Raw genomic sequence first — 17,040 nt, 5'->3', positions numbered from 1 at the left:
AAAATAAGACTTACAGACAGGGTTTTAATTTCAGTTTTTCCCGTGTATACCAGCAGAGTAAAAGAAGACTGAATCATTTTATTTGATCCTTTGTTGTTTTTGTTGATTTACTTTAATTTTTGCACATTAGAGAAAGTAGGTTATAGTTCCATCGAAACTCCACATCAGTAGGTGGCGGTAATGCACCAGACGCTGTTTGCTAACCCCGAAAATGACAAGAGGAGAAGAAGTCCAGTGACGTCAACGCACGAAGCGTTTCTAGCTTCCGGTGTGAATAAATGCGAGGATCTGACGGAGTTGAACGAGGTGTTTCTGGATGTGATGAGTTATTGACCGTCGGTAAAAAATGTCTAAAGTCCAAACAGTGAGAGGTTTGATCATCCAGAGACTGAGTGCAGCTGCTGAAGAGATCTTTGAGCTGTTTGAAAGAACGATAGCAGAGTACGAGGAGCAGCTCTGTCGATCTAAAGAGGAGAACCAGAGACAACAGAAGCTTCTGGAAGCTGTTTATAACCCTGAAGTCCGCTTACACAGAGCAGGTTTGAGCTCATTTCTTTTCATGTGTTTCCTTTAGATTGTTTAGAAAGCTGCTCCTGATCCCAAACTGTCCCTCTGGTGTCCACTGTAGTGACTTTATTCATGCTAACGGCTAAAACAGTAGCTAACGGCTGAAAAAGGAGCTTAAAGGTAAAACAGGAGCTAATGGCTAACAGTAGCTAAACGGTGAAATAAGAGCTTAAAGGTTAAACAGGCTCGAGTCATAAAACACAAAATAATGGCTGAACACGGGCTATTGGCTAAAGGCTGAAACAGGAGCTAAAACCATAGACAGTATAAAGGGATTATTTGTATATGAACAACGGTGGATGCGCGCGCAACTTGGGGCGGAAGCTCTGCGGAGTATAATGGCTGGTTAACCGACGAGGGAGAGTTAACCCCACAAAAACACCTTGTTTGGCTTAATAGCATCACTTTAACGGATGGTAAACGGCTCCCAGGTTTGTGAACCAAAACGAGCACACAGACTGCTGAGTCTGAGACCAGGTTCATGATAAAAGAACCAGAAAACTACGTCCAGAGAACTGCAGCCAATCATTAATGGTTGTGTATTTCAGGGTTTATAGACTGGTTCATTATTTCATCATATTACGTCATTTTACTTTGTTCCTAAATTCTTTTTTTGTTCATTATAATTTAAAGCTTTAGTTACTACTTCCTCTCTATGTTGAGTCTATGTTTGGTAACAACCTCGGCCCCAAACAAACTTGTTTCATCAAATAAGCAAAATAAAATCTGTAAAGACAGCACATTTATTTACACACCGCAGACATCACCGGTGTTTTAGCGTAAAGTGTGACCCTGTTAACTGCTGACTCGCCCGTAGTCACCAGTTAGCATTAGGGATGGGTACCTTTCACATTTAAAACGATACGGAACTGATGCCCGGTACCTGGCAATCGGTACCGGAACTCAACCATACCAATTTTCTGTACTTTTTTGTGTTTATGTGGTAAAAATATTAATTTTTATAATAATAAAGTAGACTTTTCAATTTAACATCCATCCATAGATAACCTTGCAATGCCATGCTCATGTCCAGCATGGAAAATGGCTTACTCCTCCACTTCATCACAGTAACAAAGATGCATTTGGGTACCTAAACATGATAACTTTTGATTTCACCTGAATCGGTACTGGATACTTTTGACAGAACTCGGTCGGTACCTATAAAATAACCCAATTCAGTACCCATCCCTAGTTAGCATGGTTGCTTTTAACTCCGAAACACAGGTTACTCTCTAACAGTCAAAACTTGATCAACTTTGCAGCTGTTCCATACATTTGGATGCTAATCACAGGTTCGATTAAGTGTTCATCCTTCTCCACAGACGTCCAGCAGCTCTTGGTGAGTCCTGAAAATGTTCCCTGTGAGCAGAAGGAGAGGGGCCTCAGTCTGGACCAGGAGGACCCAGGAGAACCAGCACACACCAAAGAGGAACAGGAGGAACTGTGGAGCCATCAGGAGACGGAGCAGCTTCATGGACTGAAGGAGGAAACCACTGAGTTCCTGTTGACTCCTGTCCCAGCAAAAACTACAGAAGAAGAAGGAGAGGAACCTGAGTCCTCACAGCGTCATGAAAAGCAGACTGAAGAGATGTTACCCTCTGAATCTGAGACTGATGACAGCAGTTATTACCTGGAGGAGTCCAGTAAACCTCAGTCAGGTCTGAACCATGTCAGTGACATGGAGTGTAACACTGTAGAGACACCACTTAGCTTTTCTCACTGTGCTACAAGCTACCAACTGCAGAACGTAGAAACTTCCAGTGATGTGAAGTTTGACTCTGGGAAAGATCTAGAAAGCTCCTCTGAATGTGCTTCAAGCTCAGAGCAAAAGAAAAAACTCCAGAAACTAGAAGATAAAGACAAAACAGAGAAGCCTTTCTGTTGTTTCATTTGCAAAAAAAGATTTACCTTAAAGAGTTATTTACAGCGACACGTGAAACGTCATTCAGGTGAGAAACCTCACGTCTGCTCTGATTGTGGTAAAACATTCACCTACAAGCAAAACTTAATACTACACATGCATTTCCACTCAGGAGAGAAACCCTTTTCCTGCTCTGTTTGTGGGAAGAGTTTTGCAGCACAGCGACTTCTGAGGCGACACTCTTTTGTTCACTCAGGAGAAAAACCTCACAGCTGCTCACAGTGTGGTAAAAGGTTTGCCCACAAGCAGAGTTTAATAGAACACATGCTTTGTCATTCAGGAGAAAAACCCTTTATCTGCTCTGTCTGTGGGAAAGGTTTTGCACAACAGAGACATCTGAAGTCACACTCTTTCGTCCACTCAGGAGAAAAACCCTTTATCTGCTCTGTCTGTGGGAGAAGTTTTGCACAACAGAGACATCTGAAGTCACACTCTTTTCTCCACTCAGGAGAAAAACCCTTTGTCTGCTCTGTCTGTGGGAGAAGTTTTGCACAAGAGAGAAATCTAAAGTCACACTCTTTCCTCCACTCAGGAGAAAAACCTCACAGCTGCTCACAGTGTGGTAAAAGATTTCCAACAATTTCACAACTGAAGGATCACAGTACTGTCCACACAGGAGAGAAACCGTACAGTTGTTCACTCTGTGATGCCAGATTCTCATACAGGAAAGGGCTGAGCAGGCACGCTGCTGTCCACACAGGAAAGAAACCATGAAGTTGCAATGTTTTTGAAATAAGTTTTCGAAGTGATGTTCTCCTAAAAAACACTTTTGTAAATCAGAGAGCAACAGGAAACAATGTAGTGTAAAGTTTAAATCTCCACTAGAGGGGTGTGGTACGCTTTCAGTTTGTGGGTGGGCGTGTGCATTCTGTGTGCATTTTGGTCTTGATCAAACAATGTACAAGAGAACCATTAAGGTTTTCATGAAGCAGCCAAAATGGTCAAGTTTGACAGTCATTAGTGGCCACACCCTTTGAGTAGCAGAAATCCTTTTGCAACTTTTCATTGTCAATGCGTGTGGTGTACACAGGCCAAAATTGAAGTTGACCAGATGAAGAACCAGGGAGTTGTTGAATGTGATACATAGGCTGGAAATCGTGAAAATGCTATGTTTACTTCCAAATCGTGAAATTTCTGTTCAGAATTGACGATGGTCATAATAGACTTTTTTGTAGGTCTTGGCATGATTGTTGTGCCTATCAAATTTCAGGCCAGTAGCTCAAAGAAGCTAAAATTTTGAGCCCCTTGGTGGCGCTATGGAGCATAATTGTTTCCGCAAACAGTGGAAGAAATAGAATCAGGATGTGACAGTGAACTTGTGTGTGAATTTTGGTGCTGATCCAACATTGTACAAGAGAGCAATTAAGATTTTAAATAAATGGGGAAATGGTCATTTTTGGCCACGCCCAAAAAAATTATAACAATCCTATTATAATTATTTTTGTTATTGTTCTTTAATGTGTCTAGTATATATTAGCCAAGTTTGGATTTGATCTGAGAAAAAACCTCTGACTAGTTTGTTCAAATATGTGCCCTATAAGCATAATTTTTCCCACTTTCAGACCATTACCAATAGGGGGTGCTGTACTTTCTGGGGAAAATAATGGCATTGCTGCGTCCAGGGCCCAACACTGAACATGTGTGTCCGTTTTCGTGCAGATCGGACAAAGTTTAAAAATTCCGAACTTTGAGCCAATCTTGTAGCCACACTCAAAAAAATTATAAAAATTGAATTATGGTTATTGATCTTCACTGTGCGTAGTATACTCAGGCCAAGTTTGGTGTTGATAAGTGAAAAAACCTAGGATTAGTTCGTTCAAATACGTAGCCTACAAATCGCTAAATTAAGATGTTTAGGTCCAGACAGAAAAGTTCACGTTTGGAAATCACGAAAGTTGTAAGAGACTTTTTTTTAGAGCTGGGCGTACTTGTTATACACACCAGCTTTGCACCCTTGGCAGGCGAAACAAGGTCATTTTGACGTTTTTTTTGTTTTTTTTTGTACATTTATATTTGTTTTTGAGAACTGGTTGATGTTTTAACTTTTGCAATAATAAATTGAGTTGTTTTTATATTGTAGTGTATCATGTCATTGTGATATTTTGTATGTTTTTAGTTTCACAGTGTGGAAGAAAAAAAAAGGATCATTGAACACCAGTGGAACTCTACGCTGTGTTGATGCTGAGGACAGCTGCATATAGATTCATGCTGAAAGAAGTTCAGTTAAACTTATCAATAAATGTTGAATACACCTTTTCCAAACAGCCGTATGAAAACAAGGCCATTCTTAATTAAGATAAGACTTACAGACAGTGTTTTAATTTCAGTTTTTCCCGTGTATACCAGCAGAGTAAAAGAAGAATGAATCATTTTATTTGATCCTTTGTTGTTTTTGTTGATTTACTTTAATTTTTGCACATTAGAGAAAGTAGGTTATAGTTCCAACTTAACTCCACATCAGTAGATGGCGGTAATGCACTAGACGCTGTTTGCCAACCCTGAAAATGACAAGAGAAGAAGAAGTCCAGTGACGTCAACGCACGTGGCGTCCTTACATGAAGCGTTTGAGGATCTGACGGAGTTGAACGAGGTGTTTCTGGATGTGATGAGTTATTGACCGTCGGGAAAAAATGTCTAACGTCCAAACAGTGAGAGGTTTGATCATCCAGAGACTGAGTGCAGCTGCTGAAGAGATCTTTGAGCTGTTTGAAAGAACGATAGCAGAGTACGAGGAGCAGCTCTGTCGATCTAAAGAGGAGAACCAGAGAGAACAGAAGCTTCTGGAAGCTGTTTATAAACCTGAAGTCCGCTTACACAGAGCAGGTTTGACCTCATTTCTTTTCATGTATTTCCTTTAGATTGTTTAGAAAGCTGCTCCTGATCCCAAACTGTCCCTCTGGTGTTCATTCATGCTAAAGGCTAAGACAGGAGCTTAACGGTAAAACAGGCTCGAGACATAAAACACAAAATAAGAGCTAAACACAGGCTAAAGGCTAAAACAGGAGCTGAAACCATAGACAGTATAAAGGGAACAGTGGATGCGCGCGCAACTTGGGGCGGAAGCTCTGCGGAGTATAATGGCTGGTCAACCGACGAGGGAGAGTTAACCCCACAAAAACACATTGTTTGACTTAATAGCATCACTTTAACGGATGGTAAACGGCTCCCAGGTTTGTGAACCAAAACGAGTACACAGACTGCTGAGTCTGAGACCAGGTTCATAATAAAAGAACCAGAAAACTGCACCCAATCATTAATGGTTGTGTGTTTCAGGGTTTATAGACTGGTTCATTATTTCATCATATTATGTCATTTTACTTTGATCCTAAAATCTATTTTTGTTCATCATAATTTAAAGCTTTGGTTACTACTTCCTCCCCAAACCAACTTGTTTCATCAAATAAGCAAAATAAAATCTGTAAAGACAGCACATTTATTTACACACCACAGACATCCCCAAAGTGTAGGGTGACCATATTTTGATTTCCAAAAAAGAGCACAACGGCACCGGCCTCGAGGCACAAATTCAGACAGGCTTCTTATATTCTTAATATTTTCACCGCCCCGTGGTTACTCCTGTTAGTGGAAACACCACAGTACTGGATTTTTTTTGAGTGCTTCATGAGTGACTTCAACAGAATGGGGGGCTTTTACACCTAGAGATGGGTACCGAATCAGGTACTTCAAAAGGTACCTACTGAATTCTGTTAAAAGTACCGAGTACTGATTCATGTAAAATCAAAAGGTACCACGTTTAGGTACCTGAACACATCCTTGTGACTGTGAGGAAGTGAAAGAATAGTCGATTTTCCATGATGGACATGAACACAACATTGCAAGGGTATATACTGAAGGATATATATGTTAAATTGAAATATATATATATATATATATATATATATATTTATATATATATATATATATAATATTGTTTAAAAAATTGATATTTTTTACTACATAACTACAAAAAAGTACCGAAAATTTGTACCGTTGAGTACCGGTACCGATTGCCAGGTACCGGGCATTGGTACCATATCGTTTCAAATGTGAAAGGTACCCATCCCTAATAACACCATTGACAATGGCTTCAGTCTTGGTGCGAGCACTACTAAACTTTTTAGCAATGTCAGAGTCAGGAAATGTCTTTTTTAGCAAGGCACTGGTGCAACCTGTAGCTGTTGAGGTGTTTTACAATATGAAATGCCATTGCACCCTCCACTGCATTTACAGCATCCTCTGTTTGCCCAGGTCTAACAAAGAACTCAGTCAACTTTGCAGAAGAACTCTCACCTCACACAGCTTTTTTATATTTTTCGGTGTCCATGTGAGCTTTGAGATCTCCATCACCTTTATTGGACACTGAGACATATGTGCCAGCTTTGCACACGGTACACTCCGCATCCCACTTGTCCCGACCGGAACGGTATGTCGGAAATCTTTTTTTGCAGTTCATCTGTGAAGCTGCACTTACGCTTAGGCGTCTTCCGTGCAATACAGCTCTCCGTCTATGTCTCTCTCTCTCACACCTTCTCTCTGACCCTCTCACTCTCTATGAGTGTGTGCACGCGTAGAGCAGACCTGCCCACAAGGCAGCCTCTCGGTAAGTGATGCGCGTCATAGTATTGTTTGCAAGCGCCGGTCAATTTACGGACGCGCGTAATGGTCCTATGAAAATCAGTGAACACCGGACATTTTCGTGAATTTATTAAACCCGCCCGGACACCCCGGACAGGACGTAAAAAGTGGACATGTCCGGGCAAAAGAGGACGCTTGGTCACCCTACCAAAGTGTGACCCTGTTAACTGCTGACTCTCGCCCGTAGTCACCAGTTAGCATGGTTGCTATTAACTCCAAAACACAGGTTGCTCTCTAACAGTCAAAACTTGATAGACTTTGCAGCTGTTCCATACATTTGGATGCTAATAACAGGTTGAATTTAGTGTTCATCCTTCTCCACAGATGTCCAGCAGCTCTTGGTGAGTCCTGAAAATGTTCCCTGTGAGCAGAAGGAGAGGGGCCTCAGTCTGGACCAGGAGGACCCAGGAGAACCAGCACACACCAAAGAGGAACAGGAGGAACTGTGGAGCCATCAGGAGACGGAGCAGCTTCATGCACTGAAGGAGGAAACCACTGAGTTCCTGTTGACTCCTGTCCCAGCAAAAACCACAGAAGAAGAAGGAGAGGAACCTGAGTCCTCACAGCTTCATGAAAAGCAGACTGAAGAGTTGTTACCCTCTGAATCTGAGACTGATGACAGCAGTTATTACCTGGAGGAGGCCAGTAAACCTCAGTCAGGTCTGAACCATGTCAGTGACATGGAGTGTAACACTGGACAAACACCACTTAGCTTTTCTGACTGTGCTACAAGCTCTGATCCAAAGGAACCAGAGCGTGACTCTAGAAAGATCCAGAACAATGAGGAAACCTTCAGCTGCTCAGTTTGTGGGAAAGGTTTTAGATGGAAGTCAAATATGATCAGACACCAAAAAACTCACAAAGGAGACGATGGACGTGTGTCAGGACTGAACCAACTGCAGAACGTAGAAACTTCCAGTGATGTGAAGTGTGACTCTGGGAAAAATCTAGAAAGCTCCTCTGAATGTGCTTCAAGCTCAGAGCAAAAGAGAAAACTCCAGAAACTAGAAGATAAAGACAAAAAGGAGAAGTCTTTCTGTTGTTCAGTTTGCGAAAAAAGATTTCCTTTTAAGTGTTATTTAAAACAACACATGAGATACCATTCAGGAGAAAAACCCTTTACCTGCTCCGTTTGTGGGAAAAGTTTTGCACTCAAGAAAAATCTGAGGCGACACTCTTTTGTTCACTCAGGAGAAAAACCTCACAGCTGCTCACAGTGTGGTAAAAGATTTGCCCGCAGGCACAGTTTAATAGAACACATGAAATGTCACTCAGGAGAAAAACCCTTTTCCTGCTCTGTCTGTGGGAAAGGTTTTGTACGACAGAATAATTTGAAGTCACACTCTTTCGTCCACTCAGGAGAAAAACCCTTTTCCTGCTCCATTTGTGGGAGAAGTTTTGCACTACAGAAAAATCTAAGTAGACACTCTTTTGTCCACGGGGTAGAAAAATCTTACAGCTGCTCACAGTGTGGAAAAAGATTTCCATCAGCTCACCAACTGAAGTATCACAGTATCATCCACTCAGGAGAGAAACCGTATAGTTGCAGTGTGTGTGAAAAAAGCTTTTTTTGGGCAAGTGCTGTTAAAAGACATTTGTGTAAAAGTGAGAGCAGCGGATGAAACTGTAAGATTCTAGTTTAAAGCATATGAACAAGTTGAGCTGTTGACTTCAGTGTTCACTTTTGAAGTTGGATTTTTTTACTCTGGGTGGAGTTTGATGATGTTCATAACCTAAATCTTCAGGGCTAACCACGGCACATTTCTCCACCCTGCTGCTTGTTTGTTTGATTTCTTTAAATGTCTGATGACTGTTATTCATCCTAAAAGTTTTCTCCATGGTGTCAGCAGGACTTTGATCAGAATAAGTGATCAGTTCTTCTTTGAAATATTGAGGTTTATTATTTTTTCTTTAAAGTCCAAAGTTCTGTTAAACAGATCAATAAATGGTGAATACACCTTTTCCAAGTATCCTGGTTTTATTTTGGATGCTGACATTTCTCCTCCAAACATGGTCTGTAGTATGACAGCCCAAAAGTTCAGTTTTGGTCTCATCTGACCAGACAACATTCTCCCAGTATTCTACAGGCTTGTCAAGATGCTGTTTAGCAAACTTTAAACCAGCTTCAACATGCCTTTTCTTGAGGAATGGAGTCTTGCGGGCTGAGTGTCCATAGAGGTCATGGCGGTGGAGTGCATTGCCTATTGTTTTCTCTGTAACAATTGTACCTGCTGCCTCCAAGTCTTTCTGGAGCACTTTCAGGGTGGTCCTTGGCTGGTTGAGTCCTCTTCTGACTATCTTTCTGACTCCCTGGTCAGAAATCTTCAAGGAGCTCCTGTGCGTGGCCTGTTGATGGTAAGGTGGTGCTTCTTCCACTTGTGAATAATGGCCCCAACGGTGCTGACTGGAATATTCAGGTGCTTTGATATAAGTCTGTAACCAGTTCCATTCTGATGCTGAGAAAATAGACTTTGAATTTGGTACGGTCTGTCCCTGTTAGCGCTTATTTCCTCGTCACCATCGATTAAAGTTTGTGTCTTACTGAGGGAGAGGAGACAACTTTCTACTGTATCTAATGTCCTTAGTGGTCACATAGAGCTCATACAACCCCACTTCAAAAAAACTGAACTATCCCTTTAAGCTAGTTAACAATGAAGCCGAATCACAGCATATTAGCATCCTCTCCACCCGAGCATGCTCAGCATGAGCGCCTCCAGCACAGCTACCATCTCCACTGTGTACACACTCAGTCTGTTCATAGTCCTTCTGTTAAGTGACACCCCCCTATCTGGAACAACTACTCCAAACCCTGTTATGCCAGTCTCCAGGTCCTTCCATCCATCTGTGCATATCACAGTACAGTAAAATCCCTATATGGAACCTGAATATGACTGTTAAAAACTCCTACCAAATCCACCCCTCTTCCAGACCTCTTCTCCTCCAACAGCCACCGATCCACCACCGGCCACCTCAGCATCCAGGGAGCCACAACTGGGTACACCACAGATGGGCATAGCCGTAACCTCCCTACTCCAAACTCTTCTGCCACTTCCTTACCTGCTCGGCCAAGTTCTGCTTTTTCCATTCTCCCAGCAGTCCCTTAGCACCCCCATAGTAGGGTGAGAGTTTCCATGTCCCTGCAAACTGGACCAGTAATTAGCCATCAGCGGTCCCCTCCTTATTTCCAGTGGCATTTCATTCATGGCCACTTGTAGAGCAGACACTGATGTGGATTAAAATGCCCCACTGCAAATCCTTAATGCCTGGGCTTGAAGAACATCCAGCTTCCTAAGGTATGTCTGGGCTGCTGACCCATACTCCAAACAGCAGTAGTCCAGCACCGACCTCATAGAGACACATACACTGCCCTCAGGGCCTCACAACTGGCACCCCAACTCCTTCCAACTAAACACCTCATCACATTTGGCACCTTTTACCTCCTTTCTCCTATCCTCTTAATATGGCTCTCCCATGTCAAACGAGCATCAAAAACACCCCCAAATATTTAAAAGACCCAACCGTCTCCAGCTCTTGTCCATATAACTAGAGCCTGGGACCATCCTTCACCTTCTTCCTTGTGAAGAAAACAGTCTGCGTCTTCTCCACTGAGAATCTACAGCCCCAATTCAACCCCCACTGTTCCACTTCATCTATTGCTTCCTGCACCTTCTTTACCCCATTTTCCAAACATTTCCCTCTTTTCCACAGAGCCCCATCATCAGCAAATAGGGACCGCCCTTTGTCCCCCTGTACCCCAGCAAAAATATCATTAATCATAGTAGTAAAAAGAAGCACCTACTGATTTAGAGTTTAAATAGAACAATAACCTACTTTCTCTAGTGTGCAAAACTAAATATTATCAACAAAAACAACAAAGGATCAAATAAAGTGATTGTGTTTACCCTCTGACCCCTGACTCTCCCAACACATGATCATACAAATATAAAGACATTAAAAGAGATTTTATCACATTAAAACCCTTCTGAAGAAGCACAGTCAGCTCAGACCAACCAAAAACTACCAGGCTCAGACTCACCATCCCCTGAAGAACTGACCTTTTAACTGAGCCAAACTCAAACCAACAGAGAGGACACACAGCTGACTGTTAGCATCTGGGCCCTGTTCTACGAAGCAAGTTCAGCCAAGCGAGATAGCCTTGGAGATACCTCGCTGAACTGAGCGTGGTAGCCGGTGGTCTCGCTACACGGTTTTACGACGCTGGTTATCAACCTCATAAGTGGATCCAGCTAGGCAATGAGCGGGTGCACGCATATAAGGCGGAGCCCGCTGCATCTGACCAATCACGAACATGGAGCAGTCTGGAGCGTCAGAGCAGGACGGAGAGAGAAGGAGCGCATACTTCACTCAGGAGGAGCAGGAGGTGATCATGAGGAAGTATGACGAGGTGAAACATGTAAATAACTTTAAAAGCAGCACTGTCGCCGCTGCTAAAGCACGGAAGGAGTGCTGGCAGTCTAAATGCGTAAGTGTAGTGCAAATAAAATCTTTTGTGCCATTATCATCCTGAAATAGCACTGTTCACCATGCACTTTTACTGTAACATGCAACATACCTAATTTTTTTCTCACATGAATTTATTCATTTGTTCATTCCTATCGTGTTTACATGTTTTGTGTGATATGTAGCCCACATGAGCCCTACATGAATTCCTGTCACAATTTTAATACGGGCAATAAAATATTGTCATGGAACAGAAGTGTTGGCATTGAAGATCTTATTAAAGCAATGAGAGTTCTTCATTCCCTTTAACTACCTGTAGAAAGTGTCATGTGCTACCAACCCCTCCCTGGAAAACCGGTACTTTTCATAAAGGTGGTCATCCGAAAAAGAGAGTGGGTCGAGCTCCGATATCCACAGGATCCTCTAAGAACGGACAAGACATTTTTTCGTGAGGGCTCATTGGTCAGTGGGCGGGGTTTTTATAGTCCGCGAGTTCAATCTGGAACCTAACCTGCCCCGGAGCAGGTTAGCCGTTCAGCGTACGTTGCCATGGAGACTCGCCTCGCTGAGGAGTGATCCCGTGTCGTAGAACAGGGAATCCTGAACCTATCCTCAAAGCTACCTCACTAGGCAGTAATCCTGCTTCGTAGAACAGGGCCCTGGAGGGCTGATGATTCTGACCCTGGGAGTTTGGGGTTTTTGTTAGATAGTTCAATTTCTGTGCAAAGTGAAATAAAGTCAGCATCCAAAATAAAACCAGGATGTTTGGAAAAAGTGTATTCAGCATTTATTGATCTGTTTAACTGAACTTCTTTCAGCATGAATCTATATGTAGCTGTCCTCAGCATCAACACAGCGTAGAGTTCCACTGGTGTTCAATGATCCTTTATTTTTTTTTTTCACGCTGTGAAACTAAAAACATACAAAATATCACAATGACATGATACACTACAATATGAAAACAACTCAATTTATTATTGCAAAAGTTAAAACATCAACCAGTTCTCAAAAACAAATATGAAATGAAAAAACTGAAAGTGTACCACACCCCTCTGGTGGTCATTTACATTTTACACTACGTTGTTTCCTGTTGCTCTCAGATTTACAAAAGTGTTTTTTAAGAGACCATGACTGTGAAAAACTTTTTTCACAAACATCACAACTATATGGTTTCTTTCCTGTGTGGACAGCAGCGTGCCTGCTCAGCACTCTCCTGTATGAGAATCTGGCATCACAGAGTGAACAACTGTACGGTTTCTCCCCTTTGTGCATGTTACAGTGTTCCGTCAGCTGTAAAGGTGTAAAATAGCTTTTACCACACTGTGAGCAGCTGTAAGGTTTTTCTCCTGAGTGGACGAAAGAGTGTGACTTCAGAAGTCGCTGATGTCCAAAACTTTTCCCACAGACGGAGCAGATAAAGGGTTTTTCTTCTGAGTGGACGAAAGAGTGTGACTTCAAATTATTCTGTCGTACAAAACCTTTCCCACAAACAGAGCAGATAAAGGGTTTTTCTCCTGAATGACAAAGGATGTGTTCTATTAAACTGTGCTTGGCCGTAAATCTTTTACCACACTGTGAGCAGCTGTGAGGTTTTTCTCCTGAATGACAAAACATGTGCCTATATAAAATAGCCTTTGTGGTTAATCCTTTACCACAAACGGAGCAGGTAAAGGGTTTCTCACCTGAATGACATTTCATGTGTCGTTTTAAATTTTTCTTCAATGAAAATCTTTTTTTGCAAACTGAGCAACAGAAAGGCTTCTCCTTTTTGTCTTTATCTTCTAGTTTCTGGAGTTTTTTCTTTTGCTCTGAGCTTGAAGCACATTCAGAGGAGCTTTCTAGATTTTTCCCAGAGTCACACTTCACATCACTGGAAGTTTCTACGATCTGCAGTTGGTTTAGTCCTGACATACGTCCATCGTCTCCTTTGTGAGTTTTTTGGTGTCTGATCATATTTGACTTCTCTCTGAAACATTTCCCACAAACTGAGCAGCTGAAGGTTTCCTTATTTTTCTGGATCTTTCTAGAGTCACGCTCTGGTTCCTTTGGATCAGAGCTTGTAGCACAGTCAGAAAAGCTAAGTGGTGTCTCTACAGTGTTACACTCCATGTCACTGACATGGTTCAGACCTGACTGAGGTTTACTGGACTCCTCCAGGTAATAACTGCTGTCATCAGTCTCAGACTCAGAGGGTAACATCTCTTCAGTCTGCTTTTCATGAAGCTGTGAGGACTCAGGTTCCTCTCCTTCTTCTTCTGTGGTTTTTGCTGGGACAGGAGTCAACTGGAACTCAGTGGTTTCCTCCTTCAGTCCATGAAGCTGCTCCGTCTCCTGATGGCTCCACAGTTCCTCCTGTTCCTCTTTGGTGTGTGCTGGTTCTCCTGGGTCCTCCTGGTCCAGACTGAGGCCCCTCTCCTTCTGCTCACAGGGAACATTTTCAGGACTCACCAAGAGCTGCTGGACGTCTGTGGAGAAGGATGAAAAACAAACCAGGGTTTGTGTTAGCGTTTAGCTGTTTTTACCTTTTAGCTCCTGTTTTAGCCTTTAGCTCCTGTTTTAGCCTTTAGCTTGTGCTCTATCTCTCTCCTGTCTCCGTGCTGGAAGTATCATTTAGGAATAACATGTAAAGGTGTTGATAATCTCATTTTAAAGAGTGGATCATGATCAGGTGTATATCCAGAAGGGAGACTTTTTCAAGATTATCCAGAAACTCCTCACAGTTTCTTTAAGTAGTTGCTAGCCTCACGTCATTTTGTTGCTAACTGTTTAGCATCAATACACAGAGTTAAATTCCAGTGCAGATCTGGCAGCTGTCCCCCCTTTAGCTGTCCCCTCACCTCATGAGTCATAACAGTGAGACTCATCAACGCCCCCAAGAGGCAAGGATCAGTAACTACAAGGGACAAAATGCTAACAGTAGGAGCTGGTACTCTCTCACTTTATCTCAAGTGTTTTTCTTCTTCTTCACATTTTGAAGATTTCCAAGTGACCCTGGCTTGAGGAGGCCCCCTTTACAGCGTCTCTCCATACAACCACAGCCACACCATGACAACCCCTCCCTGCCCCGACCATCATATCACCTGACGCTAATGATGTTGTTGTTCCTTCTCAGCTTGTTAATACTCCACCCTATGTGTATTTTTATGACTCTTTAATACTTTCTTTTTTGTTTGATTTACTATGATATATTTACATTTACAGTTACTATAATTATACTGCAGCTGTTAGTGTTAAATGACTTTTCTCCCTTTTATAACAAATTATTAATATTACTGTTGTTCTACTTATTATCTATTTTTTTATCTTTGCCATCCTTAATATTAATTTCACTATGATTAAGTAGTAATTAAAATAAATACTTATTATTATTATTATATCATTATAAATATATAAGTATTATTGATATTATTATGTCAGTAAATATGTGTGAAGTTGGCATTGTGAATATATATGTAAATATAAGTATATATATATGACCACAAAAATGTTGTTGCTGATACGTTTTGTCTGTCCGTCTCACTGTCCTGTCTCATTGCACGACAAAAAATAGCAAAATAAAAAGTATTTTAATTTGAAAGAATGTATTAAAGTGTGTGACCGCGTCATGTATTATTAGTCCATCTCTGTTGTTTGTAACAAACGTATCCGTGTGAAAATCGGGTAAAAATTCTCTGAGTTAAGCTCATAATAGTTGAGCATTATTCACCTTTCTCAGTTTAACAAACGCACTGGGGCGGCGCGTGAGACCCATCCAAGATGGCGGCCGGCAGCTACGTCAGCTCCAATAGGCAGCGCCAGTCAATGAGGCGTCTACGTCATCAGTCAAAACTCTGAACCTCAAGATAAGAGCCTTGTTTCAGGATGACCTCATTTCTATCCCATCAGCAACACACTATTGGGCAAACTTTATGTCTGATATTGAATGGAGAAAAGTCTGGACGTTACCACAAAAGTTCTTTTTAACCAACAAAGTTAAAGAGGTCTCATTTAAATTGATACATAGATTCTACCCTGCAAAACAATACATGTCAAAATTTAAGAGCGACATAGATATTAACTGTTCTTTCTGCCAAAACCACCCTGAAACATGTTCTCACCTCTTTTGGTCCTGTGACTTCACTTATAGATTTTGGAAGGACTTCCACAAGTTTATTACTGATTTTGTTTTCTCTGATTTTCACCTGTATTATAAAAACGTTATTTTTGGTTGTCATTATTATAACCATAAAGACAGTAATGCTTTCTTCCTTATAAATATCCTCTTGTTGTTAGCCAAGTTCCACATTCACAAATGCAAATTCTTGAACAGAAAACCAGAGCTATTTATATTGAAAAAGGAACTTGAACAATATATAAGGACAATTTCCAAATCCACAAACACTAAGGCTTTAAAAACTTTCAACATTTGCAAAGAACTCAACTTGTTTACATAAAACGCATTCTCGCACTATTTTATTTTATTTTATTTTTTTTCCTCTTTTGTATTTTTCTTTACCTTTTCATTTTATTAACTTTCCTGTCAAGTCTGTTATTGTATTTGTATTTGTGTTATGACTCTTGAAGTTGTCAATGATTCAATAAAAAATAAAAAATAAAAAATAAAAAAAAGAAACAAACAAACGAAAAATTAAAATGAAAATAATTATAATTCTAAAAAAAAAAAAAAAAAAAAAAAAAAAAAAATGAGGCGTCTACGTACATAATGTCTATGGTGACAGCTGCCAGATCTGCACTGTCCTCGTGTGTGACCCGTTGGCAGCTGCCAGCAGGTCACACACGAGGCTGCCGCTGCCACAAGTCGCGTCTGTTCCTCCCGGAGAAACATGCTGCATGAATAAAGTCACTACAGAGGACACCAGAGGGACAGTTTGGGATCAGGAGCAGCTTTCTAAACAATCTAAAGGAAACACATGAAAAGAATAAGCTCAAACCTGCTCTGTGTAAGCGGACTTCAGGGTTATAAACAGCTTCCAGAAGCTTCTGTTGTCTCTGGTTCTCCTCTTTAGATCGACAGAGCTGCTCCTCGTACTCTGCTATCGTTCTTTCAAACAGCTCAAAGATCTCTTCAGCAGCTGCACTCAGTCTCTGGATGATCAAACCTCTCACTGTTTGGACTTTAGACATTTTTTCCCGACGGTCAATAACTCATCACATCCAGAAACACCTCGTTCAACTCCGTCAGATCCTCAAAAGCTTCATTCATGGACGCCACGTGCATTGACGTCACTGGACTTCTTCTTCTCTTGTCATTTTCGGGGTTAGCAAACAGCGTCTGGTGCATTACCGCCACCTACTGATGTGGAGTTTAGATGGAACTATAACCTACTTTCTCTAATGTGCAAAAATTAAAGTAAATCAACAAAAACAACAAAGGATCAAATAAAATGATTCATTCTTCTTTTACTCTGCTGGTATACACGGGAAAAACTGAAATTAAAACACTGTCTGTAATTCTT

The 17,040-nt window shown here is 41.4% G+C and overlaps 3 protein-coding genes across 3 annotated transcripts; 2 read left to right on the top strand and 1 right to left on the bottom strand.

Annotated features, from left to right (window-relative positions):
- The first annotated feature begins 253 nt into the window (after positions 1-253).
- Positions 254-3,562, top strand: LOC141802538 (uncharacterized). Its single transcript, XM_074686074.1, has 2 exons — positions 254-539; positions 1,890-3,562. Exons 1-2 carry the CDS (start codon positions 347-349, stop codon positions 3,200-3,202), a joined length of 1,506 nt encoding a protein of 501 aa, XP_074542175.1. The 5' UTR covers positions 254-346; the 3' UTR covers positions 3,203-3,562.
- A 1,402-nt stretch (positions 3,563-4,964) lies between these two features.
- Positions 4,965-9,184, top strand: LOC141802539 (uncharacterized). The gene is made up of 2 exons (XM_074686075.1): positions 4,965-5,311; positions 7,448-9,184. Exons 1-2 carry the CDS (start codon positions 5,119-5,121, stop codon positions 8,743-8,745), a joined length of 1,491 nt encoding a protein of 496 aa, XP_074542176.1. The 5' UTR covers positions 4,965-5,118; the 3' UTR covers positions 8,746-9,184.
- Positions 9,185-12,434: 3,250 nt separating this feature from the next.
- Positions 12,435-16,823, bottom strand: LOC141802537 (uncharacterized). The gene is made up of 2 exons (XM_074686073.1): positions 16,516-16,823; positions 12,435-14,049 (listed from the first exon to the last, which is right to left on the bottom strand). Exons 1-2 carry the CDS (start codon positions 16,706-16,708, stop codon positions 12,644-12,646), a joined length of 1,599 nt encoding a protein of 532 aa, XP_074542174.1. The 5' UTR covers positions 16,709-16,823; the 3' UTR covers positions 12,435-12,643.
- Positions 16,824-17,040: the final 217 nt, after the last annotated feature.

This window comes from Halichoeres trimaculatus, unplaced genomic scaffold (genome assembly GCF_033239565.1).
Source record: "Halichoeres trimaculatus isolate MK-OKI-2021-1 unplaced genomic scaffold, fHalTri1.1 fHalTri1_scaffold_14, whole genome shotgun sequence".
In the NCBI taxonomy this organism is placed as follows: Eukaryota; Metazoa; Chordata; class Actinopteri; order Labriformes; family Labridae; genus Halichoeres; species Halichoeres trimaculatus.
Note: the sequence above shows the minus strand (reverse complement) of the source record. Positions and strands in the feature narration are given on the sequence as shown.

Coding starts and splice junctions, on each gene's coding strand:
- LOC141802539 (XM_074686075.1), top strand. CDS start 5,119: ATGTCTAACGTCCAAACAGTGAGAGGTTTGATCATCCAGAGACTGAGT. Junction 5,312..7,447: donor AGTCCGCTTACACAGAGCAG/GTTTGACCTCAT, acceptor CCTTCTCCACAG/ATGTCCAGCAGCTCTTGGTG.
- LOC141802537 (XM_074686073.1), bottom strand. CDS start 16,708: ATGTCTAAAGTCCAAACAGTGAGAGGTTTGATCATCCAGAGACTGAGT. Junction 14,050..16,515: donor AGTCCGCTTACACAGAGCAG/GTTTGAGCTTAT, acceptor CCTTCTCCACAG/ACGTCCAGCAGCTCTTGGTG.
- LOC141802538 (XM_074686074.1), top strand. CDS start 347: ATGTCTAAAGTCCAAACAGTGAGAGGTTTGATCATCCAGAGACTGAGT. Junction 540..1,889: donor AGTCCGCTTACACAGAGCAG/GTTTGAGCTCAT, acceptor CCTTCTCCACAG/ACGTCCAGCAGCTCTTGGTG.